Below are 18,786 nucleotides of genomic sequence, written 5' to 3'. Positions count from 1 at the left end.
TGGCCGTGTCAAAAAACACAAATTTTAAACTAGATACATCAATGATGATTGTGGCCAAGTTTGGTTAAATTTGGCCCAGTAAGTTCAGAGGAGAAGATTTTTGTAAAAGTTAACGCCAAACAACGGACGGCGGACGCCAAGTGATGAGAAAAGGGCAATAACTCAACAAGGAGAAAAACTAAAATCGTGTAAATTGAACTGGACCTTCATTTAGTCACAGGTAACAACATATATAAATTTGAAAAAAAAATTGTCAAAGCATTTTCATGTTATTGAGGAGACATTATTTGGCAGCTGCCCACCTGGCCACCCGCCAGCCTTACATCCCCATATCAATTACCGTATTTCCTTTGAAATTCGGGTTAAAAACAAAAAATATCCCTGTTTTTTAAGCCCCTAATTTCTAAATGGTTTGAGGGGCCATAACCCCCAAAAATCAATCCCAACCTTTCTTTTGAGGAACATAGAAGTACAATTCAATAGAGATCCATACACTTACAAGTTATTGTCCTGAAACCAAGGCTTCCAAAACGGTCATATATTCCGGTCATTTGTATAATGTCCGGTAAAAGACCGGCTGGGCAAAGCATGAAACGGTCATATACTTTTTAGTTTCAAAGGCTTTTTCGGTCATTTTAACATATAAATTCACGATCTTTTTGACCCAACATTTTGCCTTTAACAGCCATACATTTCCTGTCATAAAAGTGACATGATGATTAATTACTATCAAAACAACCCCTACTTTAGTACTTTCTAATTTTAATCATGGCTAATTAGTTGTTGGACAGCTGAAAACTACCTGTTCAGGTGACAGGTAAACTATTTTCAGTACCGGACATTGTATAAATTAATCGGTCCATTCCCAATTATTTTCGTACATTTCAGCAGCTTGTATCTAATTGATTAAAAATATATAATAAATAAATTTATAAACATGATTTGATAAATCATTTAAAAAGGTTTTAAATGAAAAATCGTCAGAACTACGTTGTATGAACAAGAACACGTGTGCGCATGTGCACAGGTGGGAAGTTCAATTATGCATCCTACATTTCTTCAAAAATGCTAAAACTATCATTAATGCCTGTATCTAATGTTCATTTCAAGTGTTTTGTTGAAGAAATAACATGGAAAGAGCTTCTTCGCTCAGTAGTTCTATGTTAAAGTACACAGATTTTACGTATCCGTTTATGGTCCATGTTTTACCATTGTCAAGTCAACATCCGGTTTTGAAAAATTTGACTTTAAAAACGAAAATAAAGTTCTAGACAACTTCATTTTGCACAAATAAAGAGTCTAATGCAGATATGAGCACGTTGATGTGCACACTTTGAATGATGCAATGTCAATTTTAACATTTTATGTCAGAACATCAAATTCATATCAAAGTAAAGTTTAATATCGATTTTAATTTAATGTCAATGGGATGGCCATCTGATTACCATAATTGCCTTTTGTGACTTTGTCTTAGGGATTAAAATTCGGATCAGATATGAACTGTCCGGCTGGCTCAGAAAAATTTTGGAAGCCCTGCCTGAAACCTCCAACAAATCTTAATTTTGGCCCCTATTTCTAAACAGTAAGGGCACTTATAACCAAAATCAAAAACAATTATCCTTTTGTCCTTGTGGTAAAATTTCAAAGAGGTACATACACCTCTACATAATTATATCAATTTTGTTCTGAAACATGAAAAATGCTGGGTTTTTGCACTTTTTACTAAACAGCTACGACAGGAACCTCCAAAAATAAATCTTAACCTTCCTACTGTGTTAGATATTTCTTTGCAGTCATATAAACAACACAGCAGAATTCTCCTGATAATTAATGGTATAATGGTAATAAAGTTCTAAGATCTTTTATCACACCTTGAGTAAATACCATATACTGTGGAATCAGTACCAATTTTCGTGGACAGAGGAAAACTTGTATATTCATGGATATTTAAATTTGTGGTTTTGACAACACTCACATGTATTCCTTTAGAAAATTTTCATTTCATTGAACATTTAAATTAGTTGTTTCCCTGTACCCATGAAGTCCACGAAAAAGTTTGTGTCCACCGAATATTAATGAATCCACAGTAACTTATAATCACTTACTTTGTTGTAGAAACAATACCCTTTTTTCCTTCTAATGATGCAAGATGCTGTTCAAGTGCATCTAATAAACTTGATGGTGCCTACAAATATACAGAATATATACTGAAGCAATTACTGGATATGATTGTGATAACAAAACAATGGAAACTAATTATTATTGTACACTCTTTTATACATTAATATTCATGGTCCTGATATTTGCACAAAGTTATGTTTTTCTCTAACTGTTGATGTCATCTCTATACAAAATTTATAGGAAGTTGTATGAGTACTGATTGAAGAATAGCTGATTTTTTTTTCATAAATTGGTATTGACTTTGAACTATTTTACAGTAACTGTGACAGTGACTGTGAGCACTATCAGATCTATACTTAGTCCCCTTTTGTGTTTTTGCTAGTAGTATTTGTGCTTTGTATTGTTCTGATGTTTTAAGAGCTTTTTAATTGGTTTTCATAATTGTTTTATGTGTTGTTTTGTTACACATCTGTCCTCGGTCAGCTGAGGGTTGGTGCTAACATAATAACCCACTAATGAATTGAGAATGGAAATGGGGAATGTGTTAAAGAGACAACAACCCAATATTGTAGATATATATGTGCCTGTCTCAAGTTATCTTCCCTAGCCAAGGGTTACAATCCACTTCCCTCCTCTCCGCTCCTGGCGATTAAGATAGAATTTTGGAGACACAATGAAATGATTTTCATTGGTTGCAGTTGAACTCGCTGCATTCAATCAACTAGAGGCTCTAAAGAGCCTGTGTCGCTCACCTTGGTATATGTGAATTAAACAAATGAAGCAGACAGTTCATGACAAAATTGTGTTTAGGTGATTGTGATGTGTTTGTACATCTTACTTTACTGAACATTATTGCTGCTTACAATTATCTCTATCTATAATGAACTTGTCCGTGTAGTTTCAGTGGAAAATGTTAGTAAAAATTTATAAATTTTATGAAAATTGTTAAAAATTGATTATAAAGGACAATAACTTCTTAGGGGGTCAATTGACCAATTTGGTCATTTTGACTTATTTTTGAGTCTTAAATTGTTGTACATTATTGCTGTTTACAGTTTATCTCTATCTATAATAGTATTCAAGATAATAACCCAAAACAGCAAAATTTCCTTAAAATTACCAATTTAGGGGCAGCAACCGAACAACGAGTTGTCTGATTCATCTAAAAATTTCAGGGCAGATAGATCTTGACAAGATAAACAATTTTACCTTGTCAGATTTGCTCTAAATGCTTTGGTTTTTGAGTTATAAGTCAAAAACTGCGTTTTACCCCTATGTTCTATTTTTGCCATAGTGGCCATCTTGGTTGGTTTTCCAGTCACAAAACACAATTTTTAAATAAGATAGCCTAATAATGATTCTGGCTATGTTTGGTAAAATTTGGCCCAGTAGTTTCAGAGGAGAAGATTTTTGTAAAAGTTAACTAAGATTTACGAAAAATGGTTAAAAATTGACTATAAAGGGCAATAAATCCAAAAGGGGTCAACTGACCATTTTGGTCCTGTTGTCTTATTTGTAAATCTTACTTTGCTGAACATTTTTGCTGTGTACAGTTTATCTCTATCCATAATAATATTCACGATTATATCCAAAAACCGCAAAATTTCCTTAAAATTACAAATTCAGAGGCAGCAACCAAACAACGGGTTGTCCCATTCATCTTAAAATTTCAGGGCAAATAGATCTCGACCAGATAAACAATTTTACCCCATGTCAGATTTGCTCTAAATGCTTTGGTTTTTGAGTAATAACCAAACACTGCATTTAACCTCCATGTTCTATTTTTAGCCGTGGAGGCCAATTTGGTTGGTTGGCCAGGTCAAAAAACACAATTCCCCAAGTTTGGATTAATTTGGCTCAGTAGTTTCAGTAGAGAAGATTTTTGCAAAAGATCATGGATATTTACGAAAAATGGTTAAAAATTGACTATAAAGGGCAATAACTCGTAAAGGGGTCAAACGACCATTTTGGTCATGTTGAATTATTTGTAAATCTTACTTTGCTGAACATAATGGCTGTTTACAGTTTATATTCATCTATAATAATATTCAAGATAATAACCAAAAACAGTAAAATTTCCTTAAAATTACCAATTTAGGGGCAGCAACCCAACAATGGGTTGTCTGATTCATCTGAAAATTTCAGGGCAGATAGATCTTGACCTGATAAACAAATTAAATCCATGTCAGATTTGCTCTAAATGCTTTGGTTTTTGAGTTATAAGCCAAAAACTGCATTTTACCCCAATGTTCTATTTTTAGCCATGGCAGCCATGTTTTTTGATGAAATGGGAATTAAAACACAAACTTTATTCTTGATACCCTAGGAATCAATCAGATGAAGTTTGGTTTGAATTGGTTAAGTTGTTTCAGAGGAGAAGATTTTTGTAAAAGATCATGGAGATTTACGAAAAATGGTTAAAAATTGACTATTAAGGGCAATAACTCCTAAAGGGTCAACTGACCATTTTGGTCATGTTGACTTATTTGTAAATCTTACTTTGCTGAACATTATTGTTGTTTACAGTTTATATCCATCTATAATAGTATTCAAGATAATAACCAAAAACAGCAAAATTTCCTTAAAATTACCTATTTGGGTTGTCTGATTCATCTGAAAATTTCAGGGCAGATAGATCTTGACCTGATAAACGATTTAACACCATGTCAGATTTGCTCTAAATGCTTTGGTTTTTGAGTTATAAGCCAAAAACTGCATTTTACCCCTATGTTCTATTTTTAGCCATGGCGGCCATCTTGGTTGGTTGGCCGGGTCAAAAAACACAAATTTTAAACTAGATACATCAATGATGATTGTGGCCAAGTTTGGTTTAATTTGGCCCAGTAGTTTCAGAGGAGAAGATTTTTGTAAAAGTCTACCGACCGTGCAAGGGCTGTATAGCCAGTCAAGGTCGTTAAAAACTTCCATTTGTTGTAAAAGTTAACGACGACGGACGACAGACGACGCCGGACGCCGGAAGCTAAGTGATGAGAAAAGCTCACTTGGCCTTTTAGGCCAGGTGAGCTAAAAAGCGCCTACAACATGATCACTTGTAAATGTAAGAAGTTTATGTAAACAATTGTCACATGCTTATTGTGCCAGAAATCTTTACATCCCTCAACATATGACCATATTTAGTGACAATTTGAATGTTTTAATCAACTAAAAGAAGTTGCTGTGTATGTTTCTTGCACAAATGCATGAATGTCAAAGTATATTTTTGTTCCTGCTTTACCAAGTGTGTAGCATCTGTTACCATGTTTTCACCTCCAAATTGAAGATTTCAAGTGCTACCATTGGTGTAAAATAATGTATTCCGAATGGGTGTGACCTTAATCTACCGATAGATGATGCAGCATTGTTATCACAAATGACGGCTTCATCTGCCAAGGGTAGAGATAAGGGAAGTGGAACGTAACCCTTGGCTAGCGAAGATAAGCTCAAGCCAGGAGTCTGTAATTCAGTGGTTGTCATTTGTTGCTGTATTTCATTTGTTTTTGTTAATAATTTTGCATATAAAACAGGCCATTAATTTTGCAGTTTGAATTGTTTTTCAAGTCATGCCTCTTCAGATTGCTGAGTGGTATGGGTTATGCTCATTGTTGAAGGATGTACTGTGATATCAAGTTGGTAACCTTCATCATCATTTGGTCATGCTGATGTAGAATTGTCTCATTGGCAATCATGTATGTGTAAGGAATGATTACATATATATCAGGTTCAAATCTAGACCCTCAATTATTTGATAATCTTAAAACCAACTTGACCAAGAAATGAGAAAGTTCACATTAAATTCAATAAGACAAAATGAATTTCAAAAGTTGATTTTTTGTTGATGCAGAAAATAAAATTCCCAAACTTTATTTACTCACTGCGTTGTTTTAGTTTCTTTATTTTTATTATTATTTTGAGAGTCCTTTTACCATTTATTGCCAAACTTCAGGTACTAACCTTTGCTAAGTCAGGAATATCTCCTTTATCTATCCCAACATTCTGTAAAGAGAAAGCATAAGTACTGCTAAAAATTAATCCATAATTTCTAAATCTAATTCTATCAACCATTACTAACACTATTGTGTTTTAGAAATTAGCCCTTAACATGGTTTTCTGACACTTTACATGAAAATTTTGTTGGTTTCTCTGTATTTTTTCCGACCAAAAAATATTATAGAAGGGGAATGTGTCCATAGGGACACAGATGATGCCCCCGCTAGCATAAAACATTATAAAGGGACATGAGAGAGAATGGAAAAGGGGCATAACCCTAGAAAAGTAAAAAATGACCCTACCAAAATTCAAATGTTGAAATAAGCAATGTGTATGAGTTTCAAAACATTTGAAAAGCAATCTTCTATAGTTAGAGAATGGAAACGAATAATTCAACATTTTTTCATTTCTAAAGGGGCAGATATTTAGAACAGTAAAAGTGATGCCAACAAAACTCAAGCTCCATCTGTGTTTTGTGGTAATAGGTATTGTGTATAAGTTTTTTTTTTAAATTTGAGGCAAACTCACATTAATTTGGAAACTTTTCCATTTGTAAAGAGGCATAACTCTATAACAGTAAAAGTGACACCATCAAAATTCAAACTCGATCTGTGTTTTGTGGAAATGAGCATTACATAAAATTTCCATAACATTTGGTTGAGGCAAACTAATGAAAGAAAAAAACAAAACTGAAAATTTAGCATATTTTTCCATTTGTAAAGGAAATACATAACTCTAGAACAGTAGGAGTCACACCACCAAAATTAGAACTTGATCTGTATTTTGTGGTAGTTAGCAGTGTGTATATTTATATAAAATTTGATTGAGGCTAACTTAAGTTAAGAGAACTGAAAAACAAGAATGTCTTCATTTAAGAATTGAATGCTTCTTTTTGTAAATTTATTGGGTGGTAAAAGCGTTGACCGAAGTACATTTTGTATGAAGCGCGGAAGCGCTTCATTCTAAAAATGTACGCACGGTCAACGCTTTTACAACCCTATAAAGTTTCAAAAAGAAGCATTCAATACTTATAATTACATTTTTCAGCTAGGATCATGAAAACACGAATTTTATTCTGTTTTATTCAATTCACCTGTGCACTTTATTGTGGGACCTTGTGTCATCATGCATGATAAATGTTATTGTCTGATGCAATTGTTTACGGAATAACATGTGAAGTGCAGTTAGCCAATCAGAATAATGTTTTATAATGAAACTTACATCTAATGTAATTATAGTACACTGATGCCCCATCCCCACTTTCATTTTCTACATTCAATGGACTGTGAAAATGGGGGGAAATCTCTTAATTTGGCGTTAAAACTAGAAAGATCATATCATTAGGAGCATGTGTTTGAAGTTGATTGGACCTCAACAGCAAAAGCTTTGTGCTCTTATAAAACTAAATACCTCTGCAACTTTGAGGAACTCTCCAACTTTATCCATACGCACTAGGAATCTTTTATAACATTCTAATCCATCTTTGCATTGTTTTTTGTTCATATCAAAATATTTTTCTGGAAAAACAAAGATAACATACAATTATATTAGATATACGCAAAACATAGTGGTTTCTGTCACCCTTGAGATAACATACATTTATATTAGATATACACAAAACATAGTGGTTTCTGTTACCCTTGCATTCACAATGTAAACTTCCATATAAAATAATTAGGTTACCATATTTACACATTTCTAAGAGACTCAACATCTGCTGAAAGACATCTTTTCAAGAACTGAAAAGGTTATCATATGGCTTTGTTAAAATGTTAGTTCAGAAAGATAATCATTGTTTTCCTCTGTTGAAAAATGTCATAAATGTGTGCCCATCTCAGAGGGTCACTAAAGGAAAAGGTACAATAAGTATTAACAGCCCCCAATTATGTGCTCAAATCAAAAGTGATATGTTATGTGTATAATAAAATTTATATATTTTGGTTAACTTCAGAAGCTATATAGCTTTTTAAAAGCCCGTAGATTTGATTCATGATTTGTTGGGCCAAACACTGACATATTTGCAAAAGGGGAAAAAATTACAGTTTTTGTATTCCTGACTTGGAACAGGCAATTTCTTAAGTAGAAAATGTTGGATTAAACCTAGAATTAGCTTCCTTTGTACGGATATGTATGATTTACCATGATGCAACTTTAACAAAGTGTTAAAACCTAGAACTCTGTAGGATTGACGGACATTTACTAGGTTTTGTTAACAAAACTTTGAATTTTTCGAAAAAACTAAGGATTTTCTTAACCCAGGAATAGATTACCTAAGCGGTATTTGGCACAACTTTTGGGAATTTTGGATCCTCAATGCTCACCAACTTCGTACTTGTTTAGCTTTATAAATATTTTGATATGAGCGTCACTGATGAGTTTTATGTAGACGAAACACATGTCTGGCATACTAAATTATAATCCTGGTACCTTTGATAAATATTTCTAATTGCTCCAACCAATCAACAGACTTTTACTATGAAGTAGTCAGTAACAATCACTTACAATCAGGTAGATATTTAGCCCGCAGACGGTATTTTCTTCAACTTATAATAATGACTCAGAGGATATAAAAATTAATGCATTTTAGCTGTGTGCTTTATTCTTAGCTGTGGCAACCATCTTAACTGATTAACTGAACAAAAACACAAACTATATACAGTAAGGATCATTCAGTTAAAGTTTGGTTGAAATTTGTTCAGTGGTTTCATAGGAAAATATTGTTTGAAAATGTTTACAATGTTTAACCCATGTTTTCTCATTTTGCGATATGGGCTTTGCTCATTGCTGAAGGCTGTACAGTGACCTACAGTTGTTAATCTCTGTGTCATTTTGCTTTCTTTTGGAGAGTTGTCTAGTTGGCAATCATACCACATCTTCCTTTTTTTATATTTGCAGAAGTAAACTTACCAAGAAGGTTGATTACACCATCATTGTAACATGCAAATAGTCTGATCAGATCTTTGAAAAGCAACAAAAAACAAGCATTCATTACACCATTTGTCAATTCATTTGGAGTACACTGAAACAAAAAAAAATCCAACTTATTACTTTAAACAAGAGCTGTCACAACGACAGCAAACCGGATTTATTAACATTTATTTGTGTCCTGGCAATATCACAAGAACCATTATTGATGAATGGTGAAAGTGAAAATCGTCAATAAACCATAACTCCTGATCGGTAAAAGTCAAAATCGTCATTATTGGACTTGACCTCTATTTTGTCATCAGTAACAACATAAAAAAATTTCAAAAGCTTTGGTTAAAAGGTTCATGAGAAAATGCACGCACACGACTGGAAATACCATTTTTCAATCTTTCAAGAACCATAACTCCTGAATGATAAAAGTAAAAATCATCATTATTGAACTTGGTCTCCATTTTGTCATCAGTAACAATATATTAAAATTTAGGAAGCTTTGGTAGAACAGTTCATGCGTAAATGCAGGGACACGACTGGAAATTCCATTTTCAATCTTTCAAGAACCATAACTCCTGAATGGTAAAAGTCAAAATCGTCATTATTGAACTTGTCCTCCATTTTTACATCAGTAACAACATATTAAAATTTGGGAAGCTTTGGTAGAACAATTCATGCATAAATGCACGGACAGGACTGGAAACTCAATTTTTCAATCTTTCAAGAACCATAACTCCTGAACGATAAAAGTCAAAATCGTCATTATTGAACTTGACCTTCATTTAGTTGTCAGTAACAAGATATTAAAATTTTAAAAGCTTTGGTTGAACGGTTCATGAGTTAATGCACGGACACGACTGGTAACTCCATTTTTCAATCTTTCAAGAACCATAACTCCTGAATGGTAAAAGTCAAAATCGTCATTATTAAACTTGTCCTCCATTTTGTCATCAGTAACAACATATTAAAATTTGGGAAGCTTTGGTAGAACAGTTCATGCATAAATGCACGGACAGGACTGGAAACTCAATTTTTCAATCTTTCAAGAACCATAACTCCTGAACGATAAAAGTCAAAATCGTCATTATTGAACTTGACCTTCATTTAGTTGTCAGTAACAATATATTAAAATTTTAAAAGCTTTGGTTGAACGGTTCATGAGTTAATGCACGGACACGACTGGTAACTCCATTTTTCAATCTTTCAAGAACCATAACTCCTGAATGGTAAAAGTCAAAATCGTCATTATTAAACTTGTCCTCCATTTTGTCATCAGTAACAACATATTAAAATTTGGGAAGCTTTGGAAGAACAGTTCATGCATAAATGCACGGACAGGACTGGAAACTCAATTTTTCAATCTTTCAAGAACCATAACTCCTGAACGATAAAAGTCAAAATCGTCATTTTTGAACTTGACCTTCATTTAGTTGTCAGTAACAATATATTAAAATTTTAAAAGCTTTGGTTGAACGGTTCATGAGTTAATGCACGGACACGACTGGAAACTCCATTTTTCAATCTTTCAAGAACCTCAACTCCTAGACGGTAAAAGTCAAAATCGCCATTATTGATCTTGACCTTCATTTAGTTGTCAGTAACAACATATTAAAATTTTAAAAGCTTTGGTTAAACGGTTCATGAGTTAATGTACAGACAACATTTGATTGCCCGCCGTACATCCCCAAATCAATAACTGACATTTTTGTCACAAAAATCTGGTTAAAAAATACAGCAGCATGGAGTATCTGATACTGTGGATTCATCATTATTCGTTGGATACCAATTTTCATGGGTTTCATGGGTACAGGTGAACCAAGAATTTAAATATTAAACAAATAACATATTTTCAATAGGCTTTATATATACAGAGATTGACAAAACCACTAAATCAACAAGTGAAACTGCGAGCTACTGCTCACTGATGATACCTACGCCGCAAGTGGATAATATAAATAGTGTTAAAATATGCAAGTGTTTGGTAGACAGGAAGTTGTCGAGTGATGAATCTGAAAACGCATCACACGGTATAGCTGACTTATATAAATCCTGACACCAAATTTCAGAAATCCTTGTTTTGTAGTTCCTAAGTAAAAATGTGACGAAAATTTTCAACTTGGCTATCATGCGTAAAATCATACAAGTGTTCAGTAATCAGGAAGTTGTCAAGTGATCAATCTGAAAACGCATCACAGGGTATAGCTGACTTAGATAAACCCAGAAATCCTTGTATTGTAGTATTGAAAAATGCGACGAAAAATATTCATGGGACAGATAGACTGACTGACGGACTGACGGAAGGACAGACAGAGGTAAAACAGTATACCCCCCCCCCCCCTTTTTTAAAGCGGGGGATATAAATATCCACAAATAAGCAAGTTGTTAGCAATGCATGAAAATTGATATCCACACAAAATGAATGAATCCACAGTTTCTAAGAATTTAAATGTACTACTGTAACATCAAATACAACAATCCTTGTTATTAACCTATACAAAAAGTAATATACTTCAAAGTATAATTATCTAATTAGTCTACATGTTAGAAAACATAGGTGGCATTTTCAGGCCAGGTAAAAGTATGATATAACAAATTGAAGTACAAATCATGAGGTTTTTGTGGTTTGCACTTGAATGTTATTACAATGGCAGTATACATGACCATGTTATTATTAAAGTGAAAGTAACCAACTAATGATAGCTGCCATGGTACGGCATGTCCAGTGAGGTATTGTCTATTTTGGAATAGAAACAGAGATTTTATAAATTTTCATCTTTCACTTCTTACTTACATTTTAACGTCATCAAACAAAACAACTGTGATGTGACATAACCCAACATGAATTTCATTCTACTACCATGTGTGTAAATCACACAATCGTATTTGGATAAACAAACCATCAAGACAATGATATATCTAACTAGAGGCTCTAAAGAGCCTGTGTCACTCACCTTGGTCTATGTGAATATTAAACAAAGGATGTAGATGGATTCATGAAAACTTTGTGTTTTGGTGATGGTAATATGTTTGTACATCTTACTTTACTGTACATTCTTGCTGCTAACAATTATTTCTATCTATAATGAACTTGGCCCAGTAGTTTTAGTGGAAAATGTTAGTAAAAATTTACAAATTTTATGAAAATTGTTGAAAGTTGACTCAATTGACCATTTTGGTCATGTTGACTAATATTAAGGTATCACTTTGCTGTAAATTATTGCTGTTAACAGTTTATCTCTATCAATAATAGTATTCAAAATAAAAACCAAAAACGGCAAAATTTCCTCAAAATAACCAATTCAGGGGCAGCAACCTAACAACAGAATGTCCAATCCATCTGAAAATTTCCCGGCAGATAGATCTTCACCTGATAAACAAAGCCAGATTTGCTCTAAATGCTTTGGTTTTTGAGTTATAAGCCAAAAACTGCATTTTACACCTTTGTTCTATTTTTAGCCATGGCCGCCATCTAGGTCGGATTATGGGGTCATCAGACACATTTTTCAAACTAGTTACCCCAAAGATCATTGTGGCCAAGTTTGGATTTATTTGGCCCAGTAGTTTCAGAGGAGAAGATTTTTGTAAAAGATTACAAAGATTTACGAAAATTGGTTAAAAATTGACTAAAAAAGGCAATAACTCCTAAAGGGGTCAACTGACCATTTTGGTCATGTTGACTTATTTGTAAATCTTACTTTGCTGAACATTATTGCTGTTTACAGTTTATCTCTAACTATTATAATATTCAAGATAATAACCAGAAACAGCAAAGTTTCCTTAAAATTACCAAAATCAGGGGCAGCAACCCAACAATGGGTTGTCCGATTCATCTGAAAATTTCAGGACAAATAGATCTTGAACTGATAAACAATTTAACCCCATGTCAGATTTGTTTTAAATGCTTTGGTTTTTTAAAACCTGCATTTTACCCCTATGTTCTATTTTTAGCCATGGCGGCCATCTTGGATGGTAGGCCGGGTCACCAGGCTCGGGTCACTGGACACATTTTTTAAACTAATTACCCCAATGATGATTGTGGCCAAGTTTGGTTTAATTTGGCCCAGTAGTTTCAGAGGAGAATATTTTTGTAAAAGCTAACGACGGACGACAACGACGGACGCCAAGTGATGAGAAAAGCTCACTTGGCCCTTTAGGCCAGGTGAGCTAAAAATAACTCATTTTATTTTTAATTTCTATATTCAATTTCTATTTTCATTTCTATTCATATATTTGTTACCACTTCTGGGTTTTTTTAACTGTCAGAAAGCCCCATACAAAGTACTTCAGGGATAATTTTTCTTTAGTTAACCATCCTGATGCCGCCACTCATGTGGTGAAACATGTAGACACAATATAAATATGATTTATCAGTATAACATGGGTGTTGATGTCTTTATTTTCTATAAAAATTTCAATGTTCAACAAATATAAGTAAAATGCTTTGCTGAGTGCAGCCTGATATGACCACAGAGGTTGAACCATGAACAGTTAGGTCACCAGCACACTGTGTAACAAATTTATCTTACTGACTATCTTCACATGTGGTAATTTGACTAGTGGCTTGTCAAATTGATTAAGTCTTCAATATACTTATAATTAAGATCCTACTTCCATTGTTCTATACAGAAAAAAAATGTTCATAATAACAACCTTTTTATAGCTTTAAAATGGTTTTATAAATTTATTTCAATCGTTCATTACATGTATCAATTTCTTTGTCTGTTAAAAACTTCCAGATTTTTTAAATTTTTTTTGAAAGGGAAGTAACTCTTTAATGCCAACAATAACAACTTGTTAGTTTTAATTATGTTTATGAATTTATTTCAACCTTTCATCAATTTCGTCATCTGTTGAATCCTTCCAGATTTTTCCTCAACACCTTGTTGTTTTTATAAAGGGTTGTGCCATCTTTTATTTTTTGAAAGGGAAGTAACTCCTTACTAACCCTATTTGGTAACCAACCATGTATGGTAACTAAACCTATATTTTTTAAGGACACCCTATATCTAATATACATAGTCACCACACCTACGTGTAGTCCTTTACCCAATCATATCTCCATAAATCTATAGGAGGTACAAATGTAAGACAACTGTATACCAAATATCATTGGCCTTCCGCTATTGGTTTACTATGAGCTAGAACTAATCACACAAATTAAAACAATGGTGACCCTGACCTCGGAAAGGGCATACCCATGTCTCACTTTTTGATCTGTCAAGGTGAGACAAATATTGCAATAAATAAATGCTTGCATTGATATCTAAATTTACAGTACATGTATAAGAAAGTTCTTACTCAAAACTGTAGGAGTATCCTGTCAAACTATTTTCTCTATGTGAGATGAAGGATTGGGTGGACAGTGGTAAAACAGTATTTTGATGAACCATAACGATCCCAAACATCCCTTGTATAAGCATTCATTTTTGGCTAGACAAACACTGACTTATATCTGAAATATACTTACGTCATTGGACTGACCTAGCTAGACAAACAGTGACTAATATCTGAAATTTACTTACATCAAATTCAATTAATGCATCTAACTGGTGTTGCAAACAAGGGAGAGATTTCAGTAGCTGTAATGATAAATCATAGCTGACATAATATCTACAGAAACTGGAAACAAGCCGCATAAAACTTAAAATTACTGTAAATTCAGAAATTATTGCGTGCACTTATTATTGCGATTTTGTCATTTTAAACTTAAATGCGATTTTAATTTTTACGATTTTGAGAAAAGTCATGCTTAATTCAGTTAAAATATTACAAAATGCGAGTTTTAATTACTGCGTTTACAACTCTGTCGCATTATTCGCAATAATAAAAACCTCGCAATATATTCTGAATTTACAGTAATGTGTTATTCAAGAACATTCAGTGAAAGCAAGTATTCTGCGAGTATTGCATAGTAATACATCTATTGTCAGATTACTGTCACCTACTGAAAAAGAATTACTGTATTGGAACAAAAATTAAACTTGATCTATAACCTGTCATGGTTTAAACTATGAAATAAATATAAGGTCAATATCTTCAGTCATGACGAAAAAAGTGTTGGACTGATTGTTTAAGTGAATTTTCAAAGTCCAAGGACCATTACTCTACACAAAATCATCAGATCGTAAAAAAAATAAAACTTGATCTGTTACTTGTTGTGATAAAACTATATACCAATTTTCAAATTAATATCTTTAAACATGACATAAAAAAGTTTGGACAAAATCATCAGAACAGAACTAATTTCAAACCTAATCTGCAACTCGTTATAATAAAACTATATACCAGGTGAGCTAAAACAATTACCATTCGCATACAATTATACTCAAGCTATTGTCTGGATGCCATATATCTTCAGACGAATGTCATACTATTATACACAAGTTTTGCTGCAAAGTTGTCAGTCATGTGGGCATTAAGATGGGAAAATAGAAAACTTCAGAGGTAAATTATTCAACATATATTTTACCTTTTCAGCATTCATCTTCCTCAATACTCCATCATCTTTTCTATAAATAAAAAAAAATGGAAAGTGCAAATTGACATGACAAAATATGAACTTCACTCTACAATTGTATTTGAGATATACTCATCAGAAATACCTGAAAATAAATGTCCAACAAAATACACTTGAGACTCTTAAGAGCTTCTGTCACTCACCTATGTAAATGTGCATAATCAACATAGAACACTCTCCAATATTGTAGATGAGAATAGAATTGTCATTTTTATTGATCTTGTAAATATTGTTGAAGGCTGTACGATGACCTACAGCTGTTAATTTCTGTGTCATTTGGTCTCTTGTGGAGCGTTGTCTCATTGGCAATCATACAACATCTTCTTTTTTATATTATAATGCAAAAGGACAAACTTCAATTCATTGTATTATAAAACGTAAGACCTTCTACAATGTAACTTAAACTACCGGTTAACCAGTTGAACAATTATTCAAGGGATGGGTTAGGTAAAACTGTACGATTAGACAACACACAAATAACTTTTGAATCCAAGGGCCCTAAGCCAATTTTAATATAGTCCAACATAAATTTTACATGTCAGAGCTGGTGGGCCTGTGGTTCAGCATTAAGACTGCAATGACATCATATCCAGGTATTCAAGTATTTTTGTAGATATTGTCTTGCTTATCATGTTTGCTGTTAACAATTTCAATCTTTTCGAGTTTAGAGATAAAAGGCAAAATCATTAAAACTAACCAAAGATCATCATATATTAGCAGTAACTAGAGTAATTTGATCAATTTGGTAGAAAATATTTTAAACTAATATCAATCTTACCCTCGTCTGATTTTACAGAAGTCAAATGCCATGGACCTATATGACACGGCCTTTTCATTTAGGTATTTGGAATATCTTCTAATATAAGTTGACATGTCATAGCCTAAAATGAAAAACTATCCAATCAATTCAATATGCAATAAAAAACATAAAACAATGATGTTTAAGATGGTTCAGCGATCTAAACAAAACCTTTAATATTTATTTAAGGTTTTCACATCTTACTTAAAATGTTATTTCAAAAATTATGATTCAAGTGAACATAAAGAAATGTCACACCATTTGAAATATTTATGACAGTCTGAATAATATGATGACTGCCTTTGAGATACAAGTATTCAGTGGTATTTAATCATTAACCAGATGCTCCGCAGGGCGCAGCTTTATACGACCGCAGAGGTTGAACCCTGAAGGGTTGAGGAAAGTATGGACACAACATTCAAGCTGGATTCAGCTCTAAATTTGGATTGTGATTAAATAGTTGACACAGCATAGGTTTCTGACACAGAATAAATGTGGTCTAATGAACTTAAAAAAAAAAAATTTGCCTTTGAGCAATTCACTATGAATAATAATCCTCTCAAAAAAATATTTGAAGAAATTTTATTTATGAAATCTGAAATGAGAAAAACATTCCCTTATTCCAAAACTGATCTCAATTCAAATTTCTAATGGAGTTTGCAACAATAACTGCTCATTTAAATACATCATCAAATATTAAAATGTAAAAAACAAGTGCTTGTTATCACTGAATGGTTTAGTTTAAACATATTTATTTGACACATTCCCCATTTCCATTCTCAATTTTATTATTTATAGTGGATTGGGAAACAAGTTTTGCAACTTATATTAATCCCTTTCCACTTTGCGTTTGCGAGTGCTGCCTTGTAGCGGCATTAGCCTACTCTTTTTCGAAATCTACAAGGGTGTCTTTAACGTGCAAGAGATATGGCTCTCTCTTTACACGGGTCAGCCATTTATCGTCCAGACATGTGACAGAGTTGTCAAGTCACAACTGGAGATTTGGAAATTTTCAGCTGGAGTTTGGGCCTCATAACTGGAGATTTTTTATCGGCATTGTTATTGACGTACGCAATGGTTTTTTGGTGTTTAAACTGCATATTTGCCTTTTTTGTTAATGATTTTATAACTCCATATCCATTTTTTAAAATACTTGATAGAAATAGAAGATCAGGGGTTTTTAAATATTTATTTATTATATATAAAGTTCAAGATAAAGTGATCAGCCATCATATATAGGTGGTAAAAAGTATCTCTGCTTAAGCATCATTGTTAATTTTGGTACCACTAACTGAACTGTGGTGTAGAATTGATAGAGTTGTGAGCTTTCTGGTGGGTTAACTGTCTCCATATGTTAGGTCAAGTCATTAGAGTCACCATAGTCAGCTTTGCAACAAGTGTAGTAGACATACATATCATGTCTCAGTTCATTAAGATATTTGTCGTGAGGTTAAGTAATACAACGGTTCAATGTTTTTAACAGCATCACAAAAAAGTCGTTGTTTATACAACTTTAATTAATCCATTGTCAGTATTTCACTTTTAATCATCCAGGCATGTGTCTTAAACTTGCTAGTTGATCACCAGGTAATTGCAAATACTCTTTTATTGCTGTATACACAGTCTAATCCTTAACACCTTCATAGATAACTCGAGGCTATTTACCTTTTGACATCAAAACAGTTAAAGGAAACTTCCGTTTTTCTCGGACTTTTCCGATATGAATTTCGAGTTTCTCGGACTTTTTCTCTGTCAGTACCACTTTTGTAAACAAAAATTTCTACTGAAAATTTTTCGAGTTTGACATTTTCAAAAAGCGGAAGATTTCAAATTTAAACGGGAGGGACGGAAGAGGGTCTTAAAAGCGGGAGATTTTGACTCCCGCCGGAAGAATCACATGTATGATCGTCCCCGTCCGACGGACTATCATCGTTTCCTCAAGACCATACTCGCAAATGGTGTCAAGGGAGAGCCGAAAATTGAGTTCCTGAAATTTTCATCCCAAACGGGAATCGAACCAGGAACCTTTGTGTTAGAAGTCCGATGCACTAACCACTACACCACGGCTCTCATGAATGGTAAAGATTGTTTTAATTTATCAGTTGGTAGTAAAAGTAAATATACATTGTATATTGTATAAAACAATGATTTAAATTGATTCAACTACTATTCTGGACAAAGAAAGATAACTCCAATTGAAAATTGATTGCTATTGCACAATATTGTGAAATTAGATATTTCTTGCTATTGCGCAATACTGTCAATTGAAAATATCTTGCTATTGCACAAATATCTATTCTGGACAAAGAAAGATAACTCCAATTGAAAATTGATTGCTATTGCACAATATTGTGAAATAAGATATTTCTTGCTATTGCGCAATACTGTCAATTGAAGATTTCTTGCTATTGAACAATACTGTGCAATTGATAATTTCTTGCTA

The 18,786-nt window shown here is 33.2% G+C and overlaps 1 protein-coding gene across 5 annotated transcripts in view; it reads right to left on the bottom strand.

Annotated features, from left to right (window-relative positions):
• The window catches only part of LOC134686955 (phosphatidylinositol-binding clathrin assembly protein LAP-like), a 68,955-nt gene that overhangs the window by 35,424 nt on the left and 14,745 nt on the right, over positions 1 to 18,786 (bottom strand). For all 5 annotated transcript variants that reach the window (XM_063546833.1, XM_063546829.1, XM_063546830.1 and 2 more), the window contains exons 4-10: positions 16,323 to 16,425; positions 15,497 to 15,536; positions 14,550 to 14,606; positions 9,016 to 9,127; positions 7,519 to 7,625; positions 6,073 to 6,114; positions 2,106 to 2,185 (exon numbers count right to left, since the gene is read on the bottom strand). In XM_063546833.1, the coding sequence (XP_063402903.1) occupies positions 2,106 to 2,185; positions 6,073 to 6,114; positions 7,519 to 7,625; positions 9,016 to 9,127; positions 14,550 to 14,606; positions 15,497 to 15,536; positions 16,323 to 16,425 (541 nt within the window). The remainder of the gene's footprint in view (positions 1 to 2,105; positions 2,186 to 6,072; positions 6,115 to 7,518; positions 7,626 to 9,015; positions 9,128 to 14,549; positions 14,607 to 15,496; positions 15,537 to 16,322; positions 16,426 to 18,786) is intronic.

Source organism: Mytilus trossulus, chromosome 10, assembly GCF_036588685.1.
Source record: "Mytilus trossulus isolate FHL-02 chromosome 10, PNRI_Mtr1.1.1.hap1, whole genome shotgun sequence".
Lineage (NCBI taxonomy): Eukaryota > Metazoa > Mollusca > Bivalvia > Mytilida > Mytilidae > Mytilus > Mytilus trossulus.
Note: the sequence above shows the minus strand (reverse complement) of the source record. Positions and strands in the feature narration are given on the sequence as shown.